This window comes from Podarcis muralis, chromosome 16 (genome assembly GCF_964188315.1).
Source record: "Podarcis muralis chromosome 16, rPodMur119.hap1.1, whole genome shotgun sequence".
Lineage (NCBI taxonomy): Eukaryota > Metazoa > Chordata > Lepidosauria > Squamata > Lacertidae > Podarcis > Podarcis muralis.
This window is the reverse complement of record NC_135670.1, coordinates 15105950-15123061: the sequence shown is the minus strand read 5'-3', so window position 1 is coordinate 15123061 and position 17112 is coordinate 15105950. Positions and strand designations below refer to the sequence as shown.

The 17112-nt window shown below is 47.0% G+C and overlaps 1 protein-coding gene across 34 annotated transcripts in view; it reads right to left on the bottom strand.

The window, feature by feature from the left end:
* The window catches only part of NRXN2 (neurexin 2), a 346059-nt gene that overhangs the window by 262577 nt on the left and 66370 nt on the right, over nucleotides 1-17112 (bottom strand). For 24 of the 34 annotated variants that reach the window (XM_077920435.1, XM_077920436.1, XM_077920437.1 and 21 more), the window contains exon 3: nucleotides 13303-13320. The exons of the other annotated variants lie outside the window; for them this stretch is intronic. In XM_077920435.1, the coding sequence (XP_077776561.1) occupies nucleotides 13303-13320 (18 nt within the window). The remainder of the gene's footprint in view (nucleotides 1-13302; nucleotides 13321-17112) is intronic. 34 annotated transcript variants of the gene reach the window in all.

Sequence of the window (17112 nt, the reverse complement as noted above, 5' to 3'; positions counted from 1 at the left end):
AAAAGAGGACATTCCTCTGTAAAGTAGGACTGAAGGAAAAGCAGTCAAGGGGTACTTCTAGACCTGTTTACTGAGCATTTTTTCAACACATAATGAAACCTGATAGATTGTTTCTGATAAAGTCAAGAAGGTTTGTGGCAAATACTTAGGGCCTGTGGGAGCTTCAACAAAATGTTGAAGTTTGAAGTTCTCCGGTCATCCGCTCCACCCCATACCACTGCCACCTTTCCTACCCCCTCAGCAATCAGTACGAATCTTTATATTTTTTAGGCCATCAAATGGCCAATATAAAGCGAAACACTCAAAACATGCTTAAAATGTAATAACCACCTGTCACAGTTCCATAGCATTGCAAAATACTTAAAAATAATTAATATTTTTATGATATTATGTAACATGTAATAAAAGAGGCAAACCCCCACCCTGTATAATTCAGCCCCCCACCCCTGTCACCACCCCCTTATTATCTGGCACATTCTTCCTCCACTTTCATTGCTCCAGATCCAGATAGCTCCCAGCCAGGTGGGACTCAGCCCTTCCCTTTATGCACAAGAAGATTCCCACACCCCGAGGGGCAGCTCAGCCACCCAGGCAACAACAAATGTACTCTGCAAATTCTATGATTCCATGATATCCACAGAAATCGTTTCGACAATTTGTAAAAGTGGTTTTATTGGTTTTACAGTCCATTGAGATTACCTGTTTTTAGAACAGGCTTTTTTTCGGTCCTCTTTTAATCTTGTGCAATGCTTTGATGGCTTCATGTTATGAAGCGACTGACCTAGAAGTTTGTGAAACCATGAGAGAAACTAGCATCAAACGTGGTTCCTCTGGGTTTGCCTTGCCAGCCAAAAAGGCCAACACACACCCACACCAGGCCTCCAGATACTCTGCTACATGTTTCTGCTGAGGGACATACAACTCAGAGTAGACCCCATGCGTCTACTCAATTTATCCAACAATCAATTTATCCCACAGACATGCCCTACCAATCAAGTCCAAAGCAGCCTTCAGATCAAGAAATGCACGCTTTCGTACTCTTAATACCCTTATGAAACAACTGAGAAATTGCAAAACATTTATCAACTGTTGGATCTCTTTCCTGAAATCCTGTTTGCTCCTGGGATGGTATATTTGTCTCCTCACCCCAATCCCCCAAACCTCAGATGTTCCACATACAACTTGCTTACAATTTCTTCTTCATTCCAACCCTCGGACAATTATCTCTTCAGACCACCATCTCACAAGCTTCAGAAACTCTGGAGGGATTCCCTGCGCCAGGGGTGGGTTGTCCTCTTTCACCACCTGAGGTGAAATGGGAAGGTGCTTGCCTTGCGTGCTGCATGCCACCTGCCCCCCCCCCCCCCGCAGCCCCCACTGAAGCTTTACTCACTGGGATTGTGCAGCTACAGCTTCTTGGTTCCAGTGAGGTCTTGTGAGAGCCCCACAATTAGCCAAACGTTTTGGAAACTCTCTACCTCCGTTGCTGCATGCGTCAGATCTGCCCTAAACTGTACATAACTGTACATCAGACAGCTTTACATTTCCCTGCTGCAATTATTTATATTTATTTATGTAGCAAAGTTTAGATACCGTTTACCAGAACAAAAGACCTCTAAACCTTTTAACAAGAGTTTATATCCTGTCCTTATTTCTGGGAAGTTTTCCCACATCTTGAGAGAAAATAACCCCTTCTTTTCTTCCTCAAAGCCCTCCCAACCTTCTCGATTAAACCACGACTTATTCCATTTTCTCCTTCCTGGAAACCCTGACTTACTCACCTGCCTTGATCTTAATAATTCAGTAATTTTTTGTTCAAAGCAGAATCTTCCCAGGATCCGTGCATGTCACAACTGTGGGTACTTACAGCCAACAATTACTTCCGGGTTAAAGAAAATCCCCAAATCTAATTCAACTGCAGGCAGCCGCCGAACCCTCCTCTGTGGCACCGCTCCTATGTTTCTCCCAAGATGGATACCTGGGCATCAGCCAGGTCCCTATATCCACTGCACGCACACACACACACACACACACACACACACACTCCACAATTTTAAAGAGAAAGGCTGATGGTCGATTTCTGGTACCAGGAGGACTTGAAGTGGCCACACGATCCATCATACCTGCTTCTTCGCTGGTAAAAATAAATCTAAAAAGCAAAATCTCCCCTCCCCATCACCCCTCGTACAACAACTTAATATAAAGCAAGAGTCAGCAAACTAAGGCCCGGGGGCCGAATGTGGCCCCCAGGCTTGTAAATCCAGCCCGCGCTGCAAAGCAGCGAAGCCAAGACTCCTGGCGATGGCGATGGGAGGAATAGGCCAAGCGGCGACGGCTTTGCCTTTTCCTCCCACCGCCGCCACCGTCCTGGTGCTCCTGTGGGACAGAGAGAGGAGTGGACGAGCTCACTCTGCTACCCGCTTCACAAGAAGCAGCAGCAGCAACGGTGGTGGTGGTGGAGGCAGCCTCTGGGGAGGTAAGTGCAGCACCTTCTTTTTCTGGGCAGGGAGGAAGCCCATTTCACGCCGCCGCCACCAGCCCTTCGGCGAATGAGGCAGGCGGTAAACCAAGAAGGCGGCTGGGGCTGGGGTGTATGTGCTGATACAAAGACATCAGAAGAGCTTGCTGGATCAGGCTGAAGGGGACCATGCAGTCCAGCATCTTGTTCTCACAATGGCCCATCAGATGCCTGTGCAAAACCGGCCAGCAGGACCCAAGCACAAAAGCCCTCTCCCCTGCTACGGTTTGCAGGTATTTAGAAGCATTGCTGTCTCTGGCTGTGGAGGCAAAGCATAGCCTTCCTGGCTAGTAGCCACCGACAGCCCTCTCCTCCATGAATCCTCTTTGACAGCTGTTTAAGTTGGGCAGCCATCACTGCCTCTTGCAAGAGCAAGCTCCATGGTTAACTATACCTGAAAGAGCGTCTCCACCCCCAGCATTCTGCCCGGATGCTGAGGTCCATCACTGAGGGCCTTCTGGTGGTTCCCTCGCTGCGGGATGCCAAGTTACAGGGAACCAGGCAGAGGGCCTTCTTGGTAGTGGCACCCGCCCTGTGGAATGCCCTCCCACCAGGTATCAAAGAGAAAAAACAACTACCAGACTTTTAGAAGACATCTGAAGGCAGCCCTGTTTAGGGAAGCTTTTAATGTTTAATAGACTATTGTATTTTAATATTCTGTTGGAAGCCGCCAGAATGGCTGGGGAAACCCAGCCAGATGGGCGGGGTATAAATAATAAATTACTGTATTATTATTATTATTATTATTATTATTATTATTATTATTAAGTTACAATATGTAAAAATTTGCTTTACTTAATAAACCCATCAGAGCTTCACCGGTATCTCAAGTTCCTGCAAATATTCTGCCCCTCACTGAGAGGGTCCCTTCCTCTCTTTCTCTCCCAGTTCTTGCATGGGAATCTCCTGCAGCTAACACTGGACCCAACTGGTCAAAAAAAAATATCTAAACTTTGGGCCTTGTGGTCAATGGAGAGTGATGAAGTCAGATGTACAATAAAACTGTAATTTCATAGAATCATAGAGTTGGAAGGGACCCTGAGGATCATCTAATCTAACTCTCTGCAATGCAGGAATACTGTATGCAGCTGTCCCATATGGGGATCAAACCAGCAACCTTGGCATTATCACCACCATGCTCTAAACAACTGCGGTCTTAACTATCCAAGGGACATATTGCTATCCACTTTCCAAACCTGCAATATTTTTGCCCTTATTGATGTTGAAACTTAGTAAGTCTAATCCACCACTGGGGTCTCTTGGTTTTCCTTGATGCTGCTGGCACCAAAAAAAAGTAATATATCCAGGAAAATCAATATTATCTAGAGCCCAAGTTTCTTGCAATAGGATCAGTTCAAACTCCCTTAGGAACTTCCCCTATCACTTCATCCACCCAGCTCTGCTCCATGACGCAGGCTCTTAATCTTATCCTCACTTAACCTCCCCTGTGATAAGGAAAACTCATCCACCCCCAAAGGCATCCGCTCCAACCCATCCATGCTATGAGCAATGGCCCCACTCGACTCCTCACAATTCTTCCGTTCTGTTCTTTAGCTTATTTCTGCTTACACCTGCTCAGCCTCAGTCACTATAAAAGGGGACTCTACACACCTGATCCAGAATGGGCATTTCTACTTTAACTCTATTCATCATTTCTGTTCTTGACAAGGAAGTGATCCAAGAGAGCCTAGTTCATTAGGAGCTTAGCTATCTGAAGATCTGCCATTCCTCAGGGCTTGGCTGTTTTCGTATTAACAAAGTAGGTGGAAGTTCCCTGGATACAGAATCAATGGGCATCCCCCAAGTCTATTGCTACCCTAACAGAGATTGACCTACCTCTTGATACTGAACACTGGATGATTGACTTGATGGATGCCTTTGCGAGGGCAGCTACCAAAACTAGGAGTTTATTCTCTAGTGTTGATAATCTAAACAAGAGTGTTCTTAGTTCAAAAATGTGGAAGAAGTAGGCATAATACATCAATAGCTTCTCCTTCAAGGGCTCCATGGACATTATATATCTGAGAGGTAGTGTGGTGTAGTGGTTAGAGTGTTGGACTAGGACTTGGGAGACGGGTTCAAATCCCCACTCGGCCATGAAGCTCACTGGGTGACCCTGCCTTTGCAGCCTAACCTACCTCCCAGGGTTGTTGTGGGATTAAATTAGGAGGGAGAGAACCATGTCCACCACCTTGAGCTCCTTGGAGAAAAGAGATGGGATATAAATGCAATTAATAATAATATACGTGTTTGTGTGCTTTGGACTTACCCTTTTCTCTTGACTGTAGTTTGTTTTAACTGATTTTAATAATATATTTTCAAATCATTGTAACCTGCCCTGTTGCCACCTCATGGGGGTGGTCAAGTAAGAAATCGGGTAAGTATAGCAACCAGAAGCATCTGAACCTTAGCCTAACCCGAAACGGAACCTATGATAGACTTTGGAGAGCCCAGAGAGCAGCTGGAATATCCCAGCAGATTTAATCCTCTGGGAACTCACTCTCTGTGTGGATAACTCTGGCTTTTCTCAGAGGTGGTCCCCAAAGAGAAGAATCCCTTCACATTTCAAAAAGGGCTCTTTATAGAATCATCCAATACTTTATTTATATAATGTGTGTCTTCCCTCTAAAAAACAGAACTTTGATGTTTGAAAGGATAAATAACATCTCTTTACCAGAGCTCTGCCTTGCAAATTCTTTAATTCAGTAAGATTTATTTTACTTTTGAGTATACCAAGAACGTCACTTAGATGCTAAGCAGCCAACCACCTTGAGCCCCAATGGGGGATTCCCTTAAAAGCAATGGGGCCGCTAGGCCAATGAGTGGTCATGGGCTAGGGGGCAGCTAAGTTGTTCTGGTTTTCTCCCCATCTCCCTCCTTGCAAAGCTTCTGTGGACACTTAAGCACTGCAATGTTATGAAGAGCATGCAACTACACTGACTTTTTCTTTGTATAAACAGCATACTGTATCTTATAACCCCCAGAGTGGGGCCTGCAGGATCAGGCTGAAGGCCCGTCTAAGCCAGCATCCTGTTCTCCCCAACCAACCAAAGACACCTACAGTATTTTTAAACCTAAACAAAAAAAAACAGGAAGGCAAAAAAACCCCTCCCTCCTGCTCTCCAACCTAGACACACATATCCTACAGTTCCAATAATACACAAGTGTTGAAGCTTGAAACGAATACAGAAGCCACCCGCTGTTTATTCTCCCAATCCCCCCTCCCCTGTTCACAAAAATAACTGCAAATGATCAAGTTAAAAATAGATACTGTAGAAATATACTCACACACTGGTGTCCACCATTGCTCTCTATGAATGAATGAATAAATAAATAAATAACCCCAGCTGCTCAAACTAGCAACCACGCCCACCCGGGGCCAGCGAGAAAGAATGTGCAGGAAGGAGTGGGCGTGGCTTTCAAGGAAGCAAGCTCTGAGCATGCCCAGAGTACATTTCAAGGCAGCCTCTTTGCCTTGGATTAAGAGCGGCTGAGAGGGGCAGAGACCTGATTGGCCCGAAAACAGGAAAGGGACAGAAAGGTTTTACCAGCTTCTCTGTGTTCAAACAGAAGCATAAGATGTCATAAGATAGGAAAGAGTGTGTGGCTTTGACATTTTTGTTTTGTTTTGGCCGGAGCCCACTTAGAAGGCAGTAACCCCAAACCACTCTGGGAGTTAATTTGCCCCCACCTGCTAAGGCTTCTCAAACTTGTGCAACTACTTAAGGTCATCTATTACAATTTTAATTTCTTTTCTTTGGCTGGTTTCAGTGTCTCGTGTTGATGCATTTAGGATTGTGGCCAATTCTATATACTACTCACAGAAGACCCATTGACGCTGATGGACATGATAAACTTCGGTTCATTAATTTCAATGGCACAACTCTTGAGTAGAACCAGTGCTTTTTAAAAAAACAACAACCGTTTAGGGTAAGGTTACCAGATATTTTTCAATGAATCTGGGGACACTTTTCAACTTCAATGGATTTTGTATGGGGACTGATTTGTACATCCAGGGACTGTCCCCGGGAAATGGGGACTTCTGGTAGCCTTAGTTTAGGGGTACTCTCATTTTCCTACTCATATTGAAATACTGCCCCCAATGAGGCTAAGCTTAGATTCACAAAATGTTTAGGGGTATGCATGACCCTACGTCCCCCCAGAAAAAAAGCCCTGAGTAGAACTGAATTGGTTACAGCCTCTAGTTTGTATTATTTTATTCAGATAGTTTCAACAAGGCAACCAAGTTATTAAGCTTATCCTCTCTCCGAGTTAATTTGCAGTGAATCTACTGGGCAGTTCTAGCAGTTAATAAAGTTCTGAAAAGAGGGAACCCCCTGACCGTGCCGTCTCAAGTGAAGAATTTGAGGTCAATATATGACACAGAGAGGGAGGAAACATCAGCAGAACACAGAAAGTCAACACTGATTACTTGTGGAAATATGACATGAGTCTACCTGTGGTCTAACAGTGAAAAAAGCAACTATCATTTTCAACTATAATGAAGATGGCAGTCTTCTGGACTGTGGACAGGTTTAGATTAAGAGCATGAGAAGTGTCTGCCACACGGTTGGTTAAAATGAAATTGCATAAAATGAACTGAAAAATCAACTGGTAAAACACACATTAGAATACAGTTGGGGAGGGGAAAACGCATTAAAACGGAATTATTACATCTTTCTGATAACCTATGGGACCCCAACCCCTCATAAACACTTTGACCATTGGGATTCTGGAACGCCAGTCACTAGCTGGGACCCACCCTGAGTGAACACATGGTTTCAACTCGCAGAGCAGCTGGATACTCCAGCAGGTAGAGGTGACTTGCCCAGTCCCCCAGACACATTCCGAGCCCATTGAGCATGCTCTGTTCTGTTTGTGCTATTTCTGCAGAGTTCTCCCCCACCTATGCCAGCTTAGGTCTTTGTTCTATTTTCTTGTTCATACTTCTGCAGACCACTAGCTTCCTCCAGCACTTGGGTGCCTCACTGGTACCATTCTGGGTACCTGGACTTTGGAAATAGAGGGACTTGTCAGAGGCAAATTTAGGAGAGTGCAACTGGTTTCCCCGCACTGGACACTGAGCCGAGAGGCCGCCACAGGGGGCACCGCAACAGTGATGTAGAATGCAAGGCGAGAGGGCTGGGGGGTGCCAAAATTTGGTATCTGCACAGGGCGCCACTGAAATTTGAAAGCCCAAAGTCCATCACTGGTATTGTTCCATGACAGGCTTTGGACATGCCTATGTTAAAGATTTGCAACCACTCTGAAATGGGTTGACATTTGCAGCGCAACAGGGTTAGACAGACCATTTATCTGCCTGGAGATGGCTGTCCTGACACCTCTGTGCCTCTGCTCGTCTAGTGTGTCTTATGTCGCATCCCCCCGCCCCCGCCTGCCCCAAAACATGCCACTTCTACATTAAATGTGCCATTGCTTCTGCAAAAGAGGCTCTTGATCTGTCTCATAGTGAGCATAAAGGCTACCAACTTGCACATTAGCAAAGGGCTGCATTCAAATGAGCAGACCCATTTTCTGCCTCCAAGGAAAAACAAGCCTCAGCCCTGCAGGGCTTAGGTTAAAATCTCAGCTTCACAAAAGGGATGACACAGTCCCAGCTTCTTCTTCATCATCATTATCGTCTTGGTCTTCATCATCTTCTTTTGGAGTTGGCAGGTGGTGGGCTCTGTGGCAGTTACGTTGCTTTAGCACTGCTGCCCACATGTGATGCAGCCAGATAAAAAGAATCTGGACTGAAGGAAAGTGTAATTGCCCTCCAGCATGCTTCAAGGATAAAATTATGTGGCAGAACAGAATAAAGGAACCAGAGCAAAGAAAACCCAACTGAGAACTTTCCTTTTGAACAATCTTGGCACAACCAAGACATGGTGGGAAGCAGACAGACAAGCACTTTGACCAGCGAGAGCCTGCCCAAGTTTGGGCATTGCACTACCAAGCGAGCACTGCGTGCTTCTGTAGGATTTCTGGGCACTGCTCTACAAAGGGGGCACTGTGTGCTGTTGCAGATTTTTTGAGCAATGCGCCTGACTTGCTGGTTTTCACTTTTTCCCGTGATCACCGAACCTTCCAGCTATCCATGTGGCAAATGCCATATCTGATGACCAGCCTCACTCCTCAGGGAGTCATTTAGCCAGAGCGGTGAGCCTCTTTACGGCGTGGGATTGCATTGTATCGGTTTCTGATTGTCTAGCCACTTTCGGCCAGGGGAGAGGAGGTGGTGGTGGTGATGCTAATAATGGCGGACTGAGATACGGAGGAGATTTGTCTGTTTTGGTAAAGGGGGCGTCAGAAGTGGGAAGTGCTATTTCTCAGAACAGAAGGCAGCCCTGTGAGCAGCGCCCGGATCAACCAGCCTGGGTGCTATTTTTGGAATTCCTGCCCTGAGGCTCATGTGAACGTCTTCCTGCACATCAGTGCCACTGGAGGGTTCCCTCTGGATGCAAATAGCAGCTTTGAAGGGAGAGAAGGAGGGGGGCAATTTGGGACCCTGGCAGGGTGGAAAGGATTCATACCCCCCCAACTTGCTCCCCTGTGGTCCTGCCACATTTAGTTTGGCCCACAGTGAGTGAATTTAATTTACTGGCAGCCAAGCACAAACTCTCTTTTGTGGGAACGTATCAAATCTCCCAGACTCTTGGGGTGAGACTTTCCACATGTCTCCTTCCCTAAGAATCACCCCCAAAGCATTTGCACCACACATGGAGTCTCCCACAAACAGGGGGTTACAAAAGAGGCAGCTTTGGAGATCAAGAGCAGCACTTCTAAGTGGCTCTGGAAAGAAATTAGCCCATGCCTTCTTGTCCTCGTTAACCATCTAGCCACCACATTCTGCCGAAGTTTCCAAGCCACCTTCAAGGGCAGTCCCAGAAACAACGCCTTGCCGTAATCTAACCTGAATGCTACCAGAGTGCAGACAACCAAAGCAAGGTTATCATCCAGCTAGGGTTGCAAATGAGCTACCAGCTGAAGCTGCCAGAAGGCCCTCCATGCCACAGAAACCACTTGTGCCTTTAGTGAAAGTGCTGGATCTGAGAGTGCCGCACACCTGCTCCATCAAGGGGAGTCCAGAGCAGGATGCATCACACTCATCCGTACGGAGGGGCCACCCACTAAGAGTGTCTCCTCCATCTTATCTGGACTGAGCTTCAGTTTGTTGGCTCACATCCAGTCCATTACCAGGCACTGATCGAACACATTCATCGCCACACCTGCTTGAGCTGCAAAGGAGAAGCAGAGCTGCATGTCAACAGCATATTGATGACAGCACACTCCAGAGCTCCTCACTCCGTGGGTTTATGTAAATGTCAGGCAGCATGGGGAATAAGATCAAACCCTGAGGAACCCTACTCTGAGACCCCACAGGGCCAAATCATGTCTCCCAAGCACCCACTTCTGGAGGCAACCGTGCAAATACAATTGGAACCAAAAGCTGCGTGCCACGTCTAAGATTAACCACACATGCCGTGCAAGTCTATGCAAGTCTACAGTGAAAATTTGGGGGGGGGGGGGCAGAACCCCCTGTTGCCCAACACGACAACTTCGTGGGAAGGCAAACGCTACAAATGAACATGCATCAGAACAGCCTGACTTCTGGATCCAGCCAAAGGAGACCCATCTCGTCAAATCTCCTGTTCTCACTGTGACCAACCAGATGCCCCAATGGAAAGCCCAGCACAGCACGACAGCAAGACTCTTGCCACTTGTGATTCCCAACAACTGCTATTTAGAGTGTGCTGAGTACTGAGTCCACATGGAATTCTCCTTTTTCACACACTGGGTCAGCATCTTTGTCAAACCATCCACTGTCTCATTCCTGGTTAGTCACTGCTAGTGCAGAGCCCATGAGCATCTTGTTGGTGGCAAGGGGAAAAACAGGCATAAAAAGAAGAATTCCCTGGATGCCAAGATCCAGGTTTGGGGCAAGTACTCTTTGGTGAGAGAACACCAGCAGAGATTTAAAATCACAAAATATGCAGCAAAGGAAAGCGTGGAAATATATGGTGTTAGATCTTTAAAATACCCCCTTCATCAAACAGTAGTAGAAGAAGAAGAGTTTGGATTTGATATCCCGCTTTATCACTACCCTATGGAGTCTCAAAGTGGCTAACATTCTCCTTTACCTTCCTCCCCCACAACAAACACTCTGTGAGGTGAGTGAGGCTGAGAGACTTCAGAGAAGTGTGACTAGTCCAAGGTCACCCAGCAGCTGCATGTGGAGGAGCGGGGAAGCGAACCCGGTTCACCAGATTACAAGTTCATCGCTCTTAACCACTACACCACACTGGCTCTAGAGTTGGAAGGAACCTCAGGCTCATCTAGTCCAACCCCCTGCAATGCAGGATTCTCAACTAAATCATCCATGACAGATGGCCATCCAGTCTCTGCTTAAAAACCTCCAAGGAAGAAGAGTCTACAACTTCTTGTGGGCGTCTGCTCTACTGCCAAACAGCTCTTACTGTCAAAAAGTTCTTCCTGGTGTTTAGATGGAATCTCCTTTCTTGCAACTTAAAGCTGTTCATTCAAGTTCTACCCTCCAGAGCAGGAGAAAGCAAGTTTGCTCCATCTTTCATGTGACAGCCCTTTAGATATTTGAAGATGACTAGCATATCTCCTCTCAGTCACCTCTTTTCCAAGCTAAACATACTCAACTCCCTCAACCATTCCTAATAAGGCTTGGTTTCCAGACCTTTGATCATCTTGGTCACCCTTGTGAGTTCCAAAACTTCCCTCTTCCCTTAGAATAGAAAGAGACCACACATTTGGTAAGTTAAAAATGGTTCACTAACAAACTCTCCAAATGTCAGATTCATATGCTTTCCCAGGCAGCATTCAGAAAAAAAGGTGCACAGGCAGTAAAACGTGGCTAAGTTACAGTGGTGAAAGTTCCTAAATTATTGGTATAGGAAAGAGAGCCAGTCACTTTCTTGATTGTCAGGGATTATGGGGGCGATGTGATATAGTTACTGGCTCACATGAGTGTGCATGAAAGAGTTACCTGTGTCCTGAGCTCAAGTTACCATGGGTGGGATTTAGCAGGCTTATAGCAGCATTTGCTTCCTCCCTCTTTCTCTGCTTCCTACAAGAAACTGCAGCCAAGCATGGCTCCCAAGTGCAAAGGAAACCACATGAATAGAAAATCTTTCTAAAATGAGATTTTTACAAAGACTGTGTGATTCTCTTATAAGAAAACCAAGTTCTTTCTTTTAAAGTCATTTGAGAACTTTTTTATTCTTTATTTCACTGCCAGCAGCAGAGACTTATCTGCTGTAATTTCTGAAACTCTGTGAGTAAAATCTTCATTTATTTGCAAAGCTGAGTCTCTGTGACTTATTCCTGCCAAAGTATTTTTGTAGCGAACATTTGTTTAAAGGTGGATGAGGGCAGATGTAAATCAAACAAGTTTTAATGGGCTTGGAGCAATCGTCATTGTGCTAAACCTACTATGGGAGAGTAAGAATCTCTCTTCCAAACCTCTGTCTCCAACAGGGGAAACCCAGAAGGTCTCCTGATACCTTTGGACTAACCTATCCCATCATCAATGGCCATCAGCTAGGTTGGCTGGGGATTGTGGGAGCTGGAATCCAACAATGCCTGGAGGGCCCCACAGATGTTCCCCTGTCCCTGCTCTATGGAGTTGGATATTAAATATGAACATCACAAGGAGGGTTTGCCCCAGCTGGAGTAGAGGGCATATTTCTGCACTTGTCAGCCCAGCCCACGGCCTCTGGTTGCAAATGTTGTATGAAGCATCATAAGTGTGCATGGTGTTTTCAGAGAGTACCAGTCCCTGTCCCACAAGGAACTTGCAAATTTGACAAAGAGGAGACAAGAGGGGAGAGGAGGCGGGTGGGGGAGAGAAACAATGGATCCAGGTGCTTCAGTTGCATGAGCTTAAACCAGCCTTCCCCCCAACCTGCTGCCATTCCAGCTGCTTTGGACTGCAACTCCCATCAAGCCTTGCAGACAACACAGCAATGCTCCCAGCATCATACAGCTAGCTGTGCTGCTTGGTGCTGATGGGAGTTGCGGTCCAAAACAGCCAGCTTTAACTAAGTTACAGGCTGAGTTGCAGCTGGGCATGGGGATCATTCCTTTAGAACGATGCAATGCAACACACCCCAATTTTGGCACATCTGGGGTGATTGGGTTGGAGACTGACATCCCCAGAGCTCCCACTTTAGTTTCTTAGCACACAACAGAAAGGGCTGGAAATGTTATCAAAGGGTAGAGGAGTACTATGTTTCTGGAAGCTGAATGCACACACCCAACAAAGAGAATAGCTTGAATGCGCACAGTTGCCGTTTGAAATTCAAGGATAGAAAGTGCCTAAGTGGAACTTCCATATCAAGAGAAAATGAGACCATGTAGACTCAGGATGTCCCAAAGAAAAGCACCTCTCCTACCCCAGCTCTGCCAAATGCCTTCCCCAACCTACGAAAAAGCCTCTGCTGCCTCAGAGCAGGTCTCCCCTCCCAAATACTAGGAACAAAAAGAAAATGGTCTGTGTAACTCTTCCCCTACACCCCCAGCCAGCAACCCCATACAAGGAGAGCCCTGCCCTTTACACTTTATGGAGCACAGATCAGATCCTAACAGGACTGCCAAACAGTACCCACCCCAATGCCACAAAACAAACACTTGTTTGGATCTCACAGCAACCATCTGATCAACACACAGCAATCCCCCTTCTCACCCCACCCCAAAATCCCTTTCCAAGCAGAGCATTAGGTATCAGAATGGCAAGGAAAGGCGCCTCTACTCACCTTCCAACGTTAGCTCTTCTATGGGGATCCAGCAAGGCAGGCAGAGAGTTGGGGAAGGAAAAAGGAGAAAGAGAGAGTCAGGAGCAAGCAAGGAAAAGACCCAGCAACAGAACGACAGGCCAGCATCTCACGTAGACCTAGACTCAGGCTGGAATCCTGGAGAGCCACTCCTGCCAGTCAGCAAAGGCAATACTGAGCTATATACTGTCTGTCAATGTTTATGAATGCTCATTTACTGCTATTTGTTCACTTCTTGTGAGATAAATAGATCCTGCTGCATTCCTTCGCTCCAGAGGAATCGCCAGCCTCAGCCTCATCACAGAATCACAAAGCATCCCACCCAGCCAAGTCATATTCTAAAGCGTTGTTGTGCTTTATTTTTGTTTGCATTTTCTGAATTTTAGGGGGGTTTACTACAATGCTGTATTATTGGCATGTTTTGCTTCTGTTGTTAGCATTTGTTGCCTTGAGAAGAGTTTGTCAAGAAAGGCAGCCTATAATTAGTAGAAAGAAAGAAAGAAAGAAAGAAAGAGGATGAGGTTTTGAATTCCCCGCTTGGAATTCTGCAGAAAGGAGTCATGTTTAGGTGAGAGGACGGAAGCCTCACCCCCCAATGCACTGGTGAGAGACACCAGGTCCAAAAAGCATACCCAGAAGGCTGTTGCGAGAAGGAGATGAAACAGTTCTCTTATGAAGAAGCCAACCATCAAAATTCACAGAGGACAACAGCTAGCAATGGCTGACTAGTCATGGCGGCCACTTTCAGGATAAGAGGCATAGGAACTGAGGAACCAGTCTTCAAGTGAGTCAGGCTATTGGTCATCAAGCTCAGTACTGTCTACACTGATGGACAATGGTTCTCTGAAGGGTCTTGGGCAAGAGATATTCCTCATTCTCCCAGCGGATGCCATCAGGGATTGAACCTAAGACTTTCAGCATACAGAGGTTGGGCTCCACTGCTGAGCTCTGCCCCACCCCCCACCCCAAGTCCCAGCTGGAGGTCTCTTGTGCTCATGGCCTCCTTGTGGGCTTCCTGGAGGCATCTGGCTGGATCCTAAAAGGGATGGGAATCCTGGAACAGAGAGGCCCCCTTTGCCTGGCAAGACCCTCCAGCCAAGTGCCCTACCAGTCTGGGTCTCTTTTTCCCCTCCTCTGCAAGCCGCTGTGCCCCCTCCCCTCTGCCGCTCCTATTCTGCATACAAAGCCTGAGCTCCACCACTCAGCTACAGCACACAGCCCCGCAATGGATTTTAATTATTTATTATGGGGGTTGATATCCCACCCATCAAATAGATTTCCCCAAGGCAGTTTGCAATAAATCAAAGTCCAATTGCTAAAAGCATTTAAAAGCATACCAAAAAAACAACAACAACAAAACCAACTACAGAGGAAAAACAGCAGCCATCGTAAGTGTTTTTTCTTTTCTATATATATAAACCTTAAAGTGATAAAACAGTGTAGATTATAAAGTCTGGCCAGATAACAAAAGTCTTTGCCTGGCATTGCCACCATGAGAGCGTCAAGGGGAGAGCATTGCTCAAGCAGGAGCCACAGTGAAGAAGGCCCTTTTTCCAGGTTAACCAGGGGAGAGAAGAAGGCCTCTGATGAAGACCTGAATAGCAGGGATGGGGAAGCTCTGGCCCTCCAGATATTGCTGGACTAGATCTCCCAGCATGCCTAGAAACTGGCTATGCTGGCTGAGGCTGATATAAGAATATAAGAAGAGCTCTGTTGCTGGATCAGGCCAGTGGCCCATCTAGTCCAGCATCCTGTTGTCCTCACAGTGGCGACCCAGACGCTTCATTGGAAAACCAGCAAGCAAGCTTTGAGCACAACAGCCTTCTCCCCTCCTTTGTTTTCCCAACTACTGACATTCAGAGAAGAATAGCCATCCTGACTAATATCCACCAATAGCCCTCTACTCCACGAATCATAAGAACCTAAGAAGAGCTGGCTGGATGAGGCCAATGACCCACTTAGTCCAGCATCAGCATCCAGAATCTTAGGTACATCGCAAAGAGGACAGGCTTAAGAACATAAGGGAAAGAGTACAGCTTGCTAGATCAGGCCAAAGGGGGCCCATGCAGCCCAGCATCCTGTTCTCCTTGTGGCCACCCAGATGCCAGTGGAAAACTGGCAAGCAGGATCCAAGCACCAGAGCTCCTCCTGCTGTTTGCAGCAACAGGCATGAGTAACATTTCTGCCTCTGACCAGCGGCAGAGCATAGCCATCATGGCTAGTAGCCATCAGTGGTCCTCTCCTCCATTACAATATTTGAGTCCAACAAACAACAGAGGGCCCCATCCCTGTCACAAAGGGTTAGGGTAACAAGGATGACCATTGGACAGCATTTTGACCAAGGCTCCAAGGGTCAGTGAAGAGGATGGATCTATTTGCCAAGACCAAGATGCATTTGGAGGACCACAGGTTCCCCATCATTGTCTTAAGAGCAAGGACACGCACCTGCGGAGACAGGTGATCACAGAATCATAGAATTTCAGGCATGGGTGGGACCCCAGGGTCAACTAGTCCAACCCCGCCATCAAATTATCAAGCCATGAAGGGCCCTAAATGACCAAGCTAGTATTCCGAACTGGTCCCAGGAACAGAAGAGAAGGCGACGCAGGTGGCGAAGCACCAGCGTGATATGATCCTGACACAGAGTCCTAGTTAGCAATTGCAGCTGCCAAACCATCTTCAAAGGCAGCCCTGTCTACAATGAATGGCAGTAGTCTAATCTGGTGGTTACCAAAACATAGATAACTGCGACTAGGCTAAACCACTCCTGTGCCAGAGCTTAAAACCTTGGAAACTGCTTTATGATGTGGAAAGAGACTCAGGCTTCCCCCTAACAGCTGTTGGTTCTGTCTCTGCGCATATGCAGAGCACTAGGACAGCTGCTGGATGGGGCCCTTTGAGAGATAGGCAAGAAGTTTCACTCCATCCAGGCGGCACTTGCATGGAAAAGGGGCCATACCCTGCCACCAGCTTTGGGGAAGCAGCAGATTGCACCAAAATGGCAGTAGTGGCATTTCCACCAGGGGTGGGGGATGGGGGGTTGGAATTCCAAAATCAGCAAAAGGAAACTCAAAGAGGCGGAGAGGAAACTCCATCCGTCCCCAACCCCTACGCTACACTGGTGACAAAATAAACCCCTAAAATAATGAATGTAAATAATGAATGCAAGGCAACAAACAATGTGGCAGTAATTAGCACAGATCTGGGTGAAAACTCTGAGCTCTTGCCATCTGCAGAGAAATATACCCACCCACCCAACAACAGGCTCATGCGTCAGGCCCAGGCAGAGACTCAGCAAGGGGCGGGCAGGGGCAGGGGACCAGAGAAAGGGCCTGCCTCCCTGCCCAGCTGGGACATCAGGAGCAGCCAGTGTTAGAGGCAGGACGCTTGGAGGCCTGGATCCAAGCCTGAGTTAAGCTCCCCTTTCTTTCTAGGTGTGGTGGGTTCTGCTTACCCTGTTTGGGGGAGAGGGACACTACTCAGTGGTTGGGTTTTTGTTTTAAAGATATAATCAAGTGATTCATAAAAACATAAGAAGGGTCTGCTGGATCAGGCCAATGGCCCAACTAGTCCAGCATCCTGTTCTCACAGTGGCCAACCAGATGCCTGCAGGAAACCCACTAGCAGGACCCAAGTGCAAGAGGCCCCTCCCCCACTGCCATTTCCAGAAACTGGTATTCGGAAGCATAGCTGCCTCCAACTGTGGTCAAGCATAGCCATCAGGGTTAGTAGCCACCAGTAGCCCTCCACTCCCTCTGCACGAATTTGCCTCATCCTCTTTTACAGCCATCC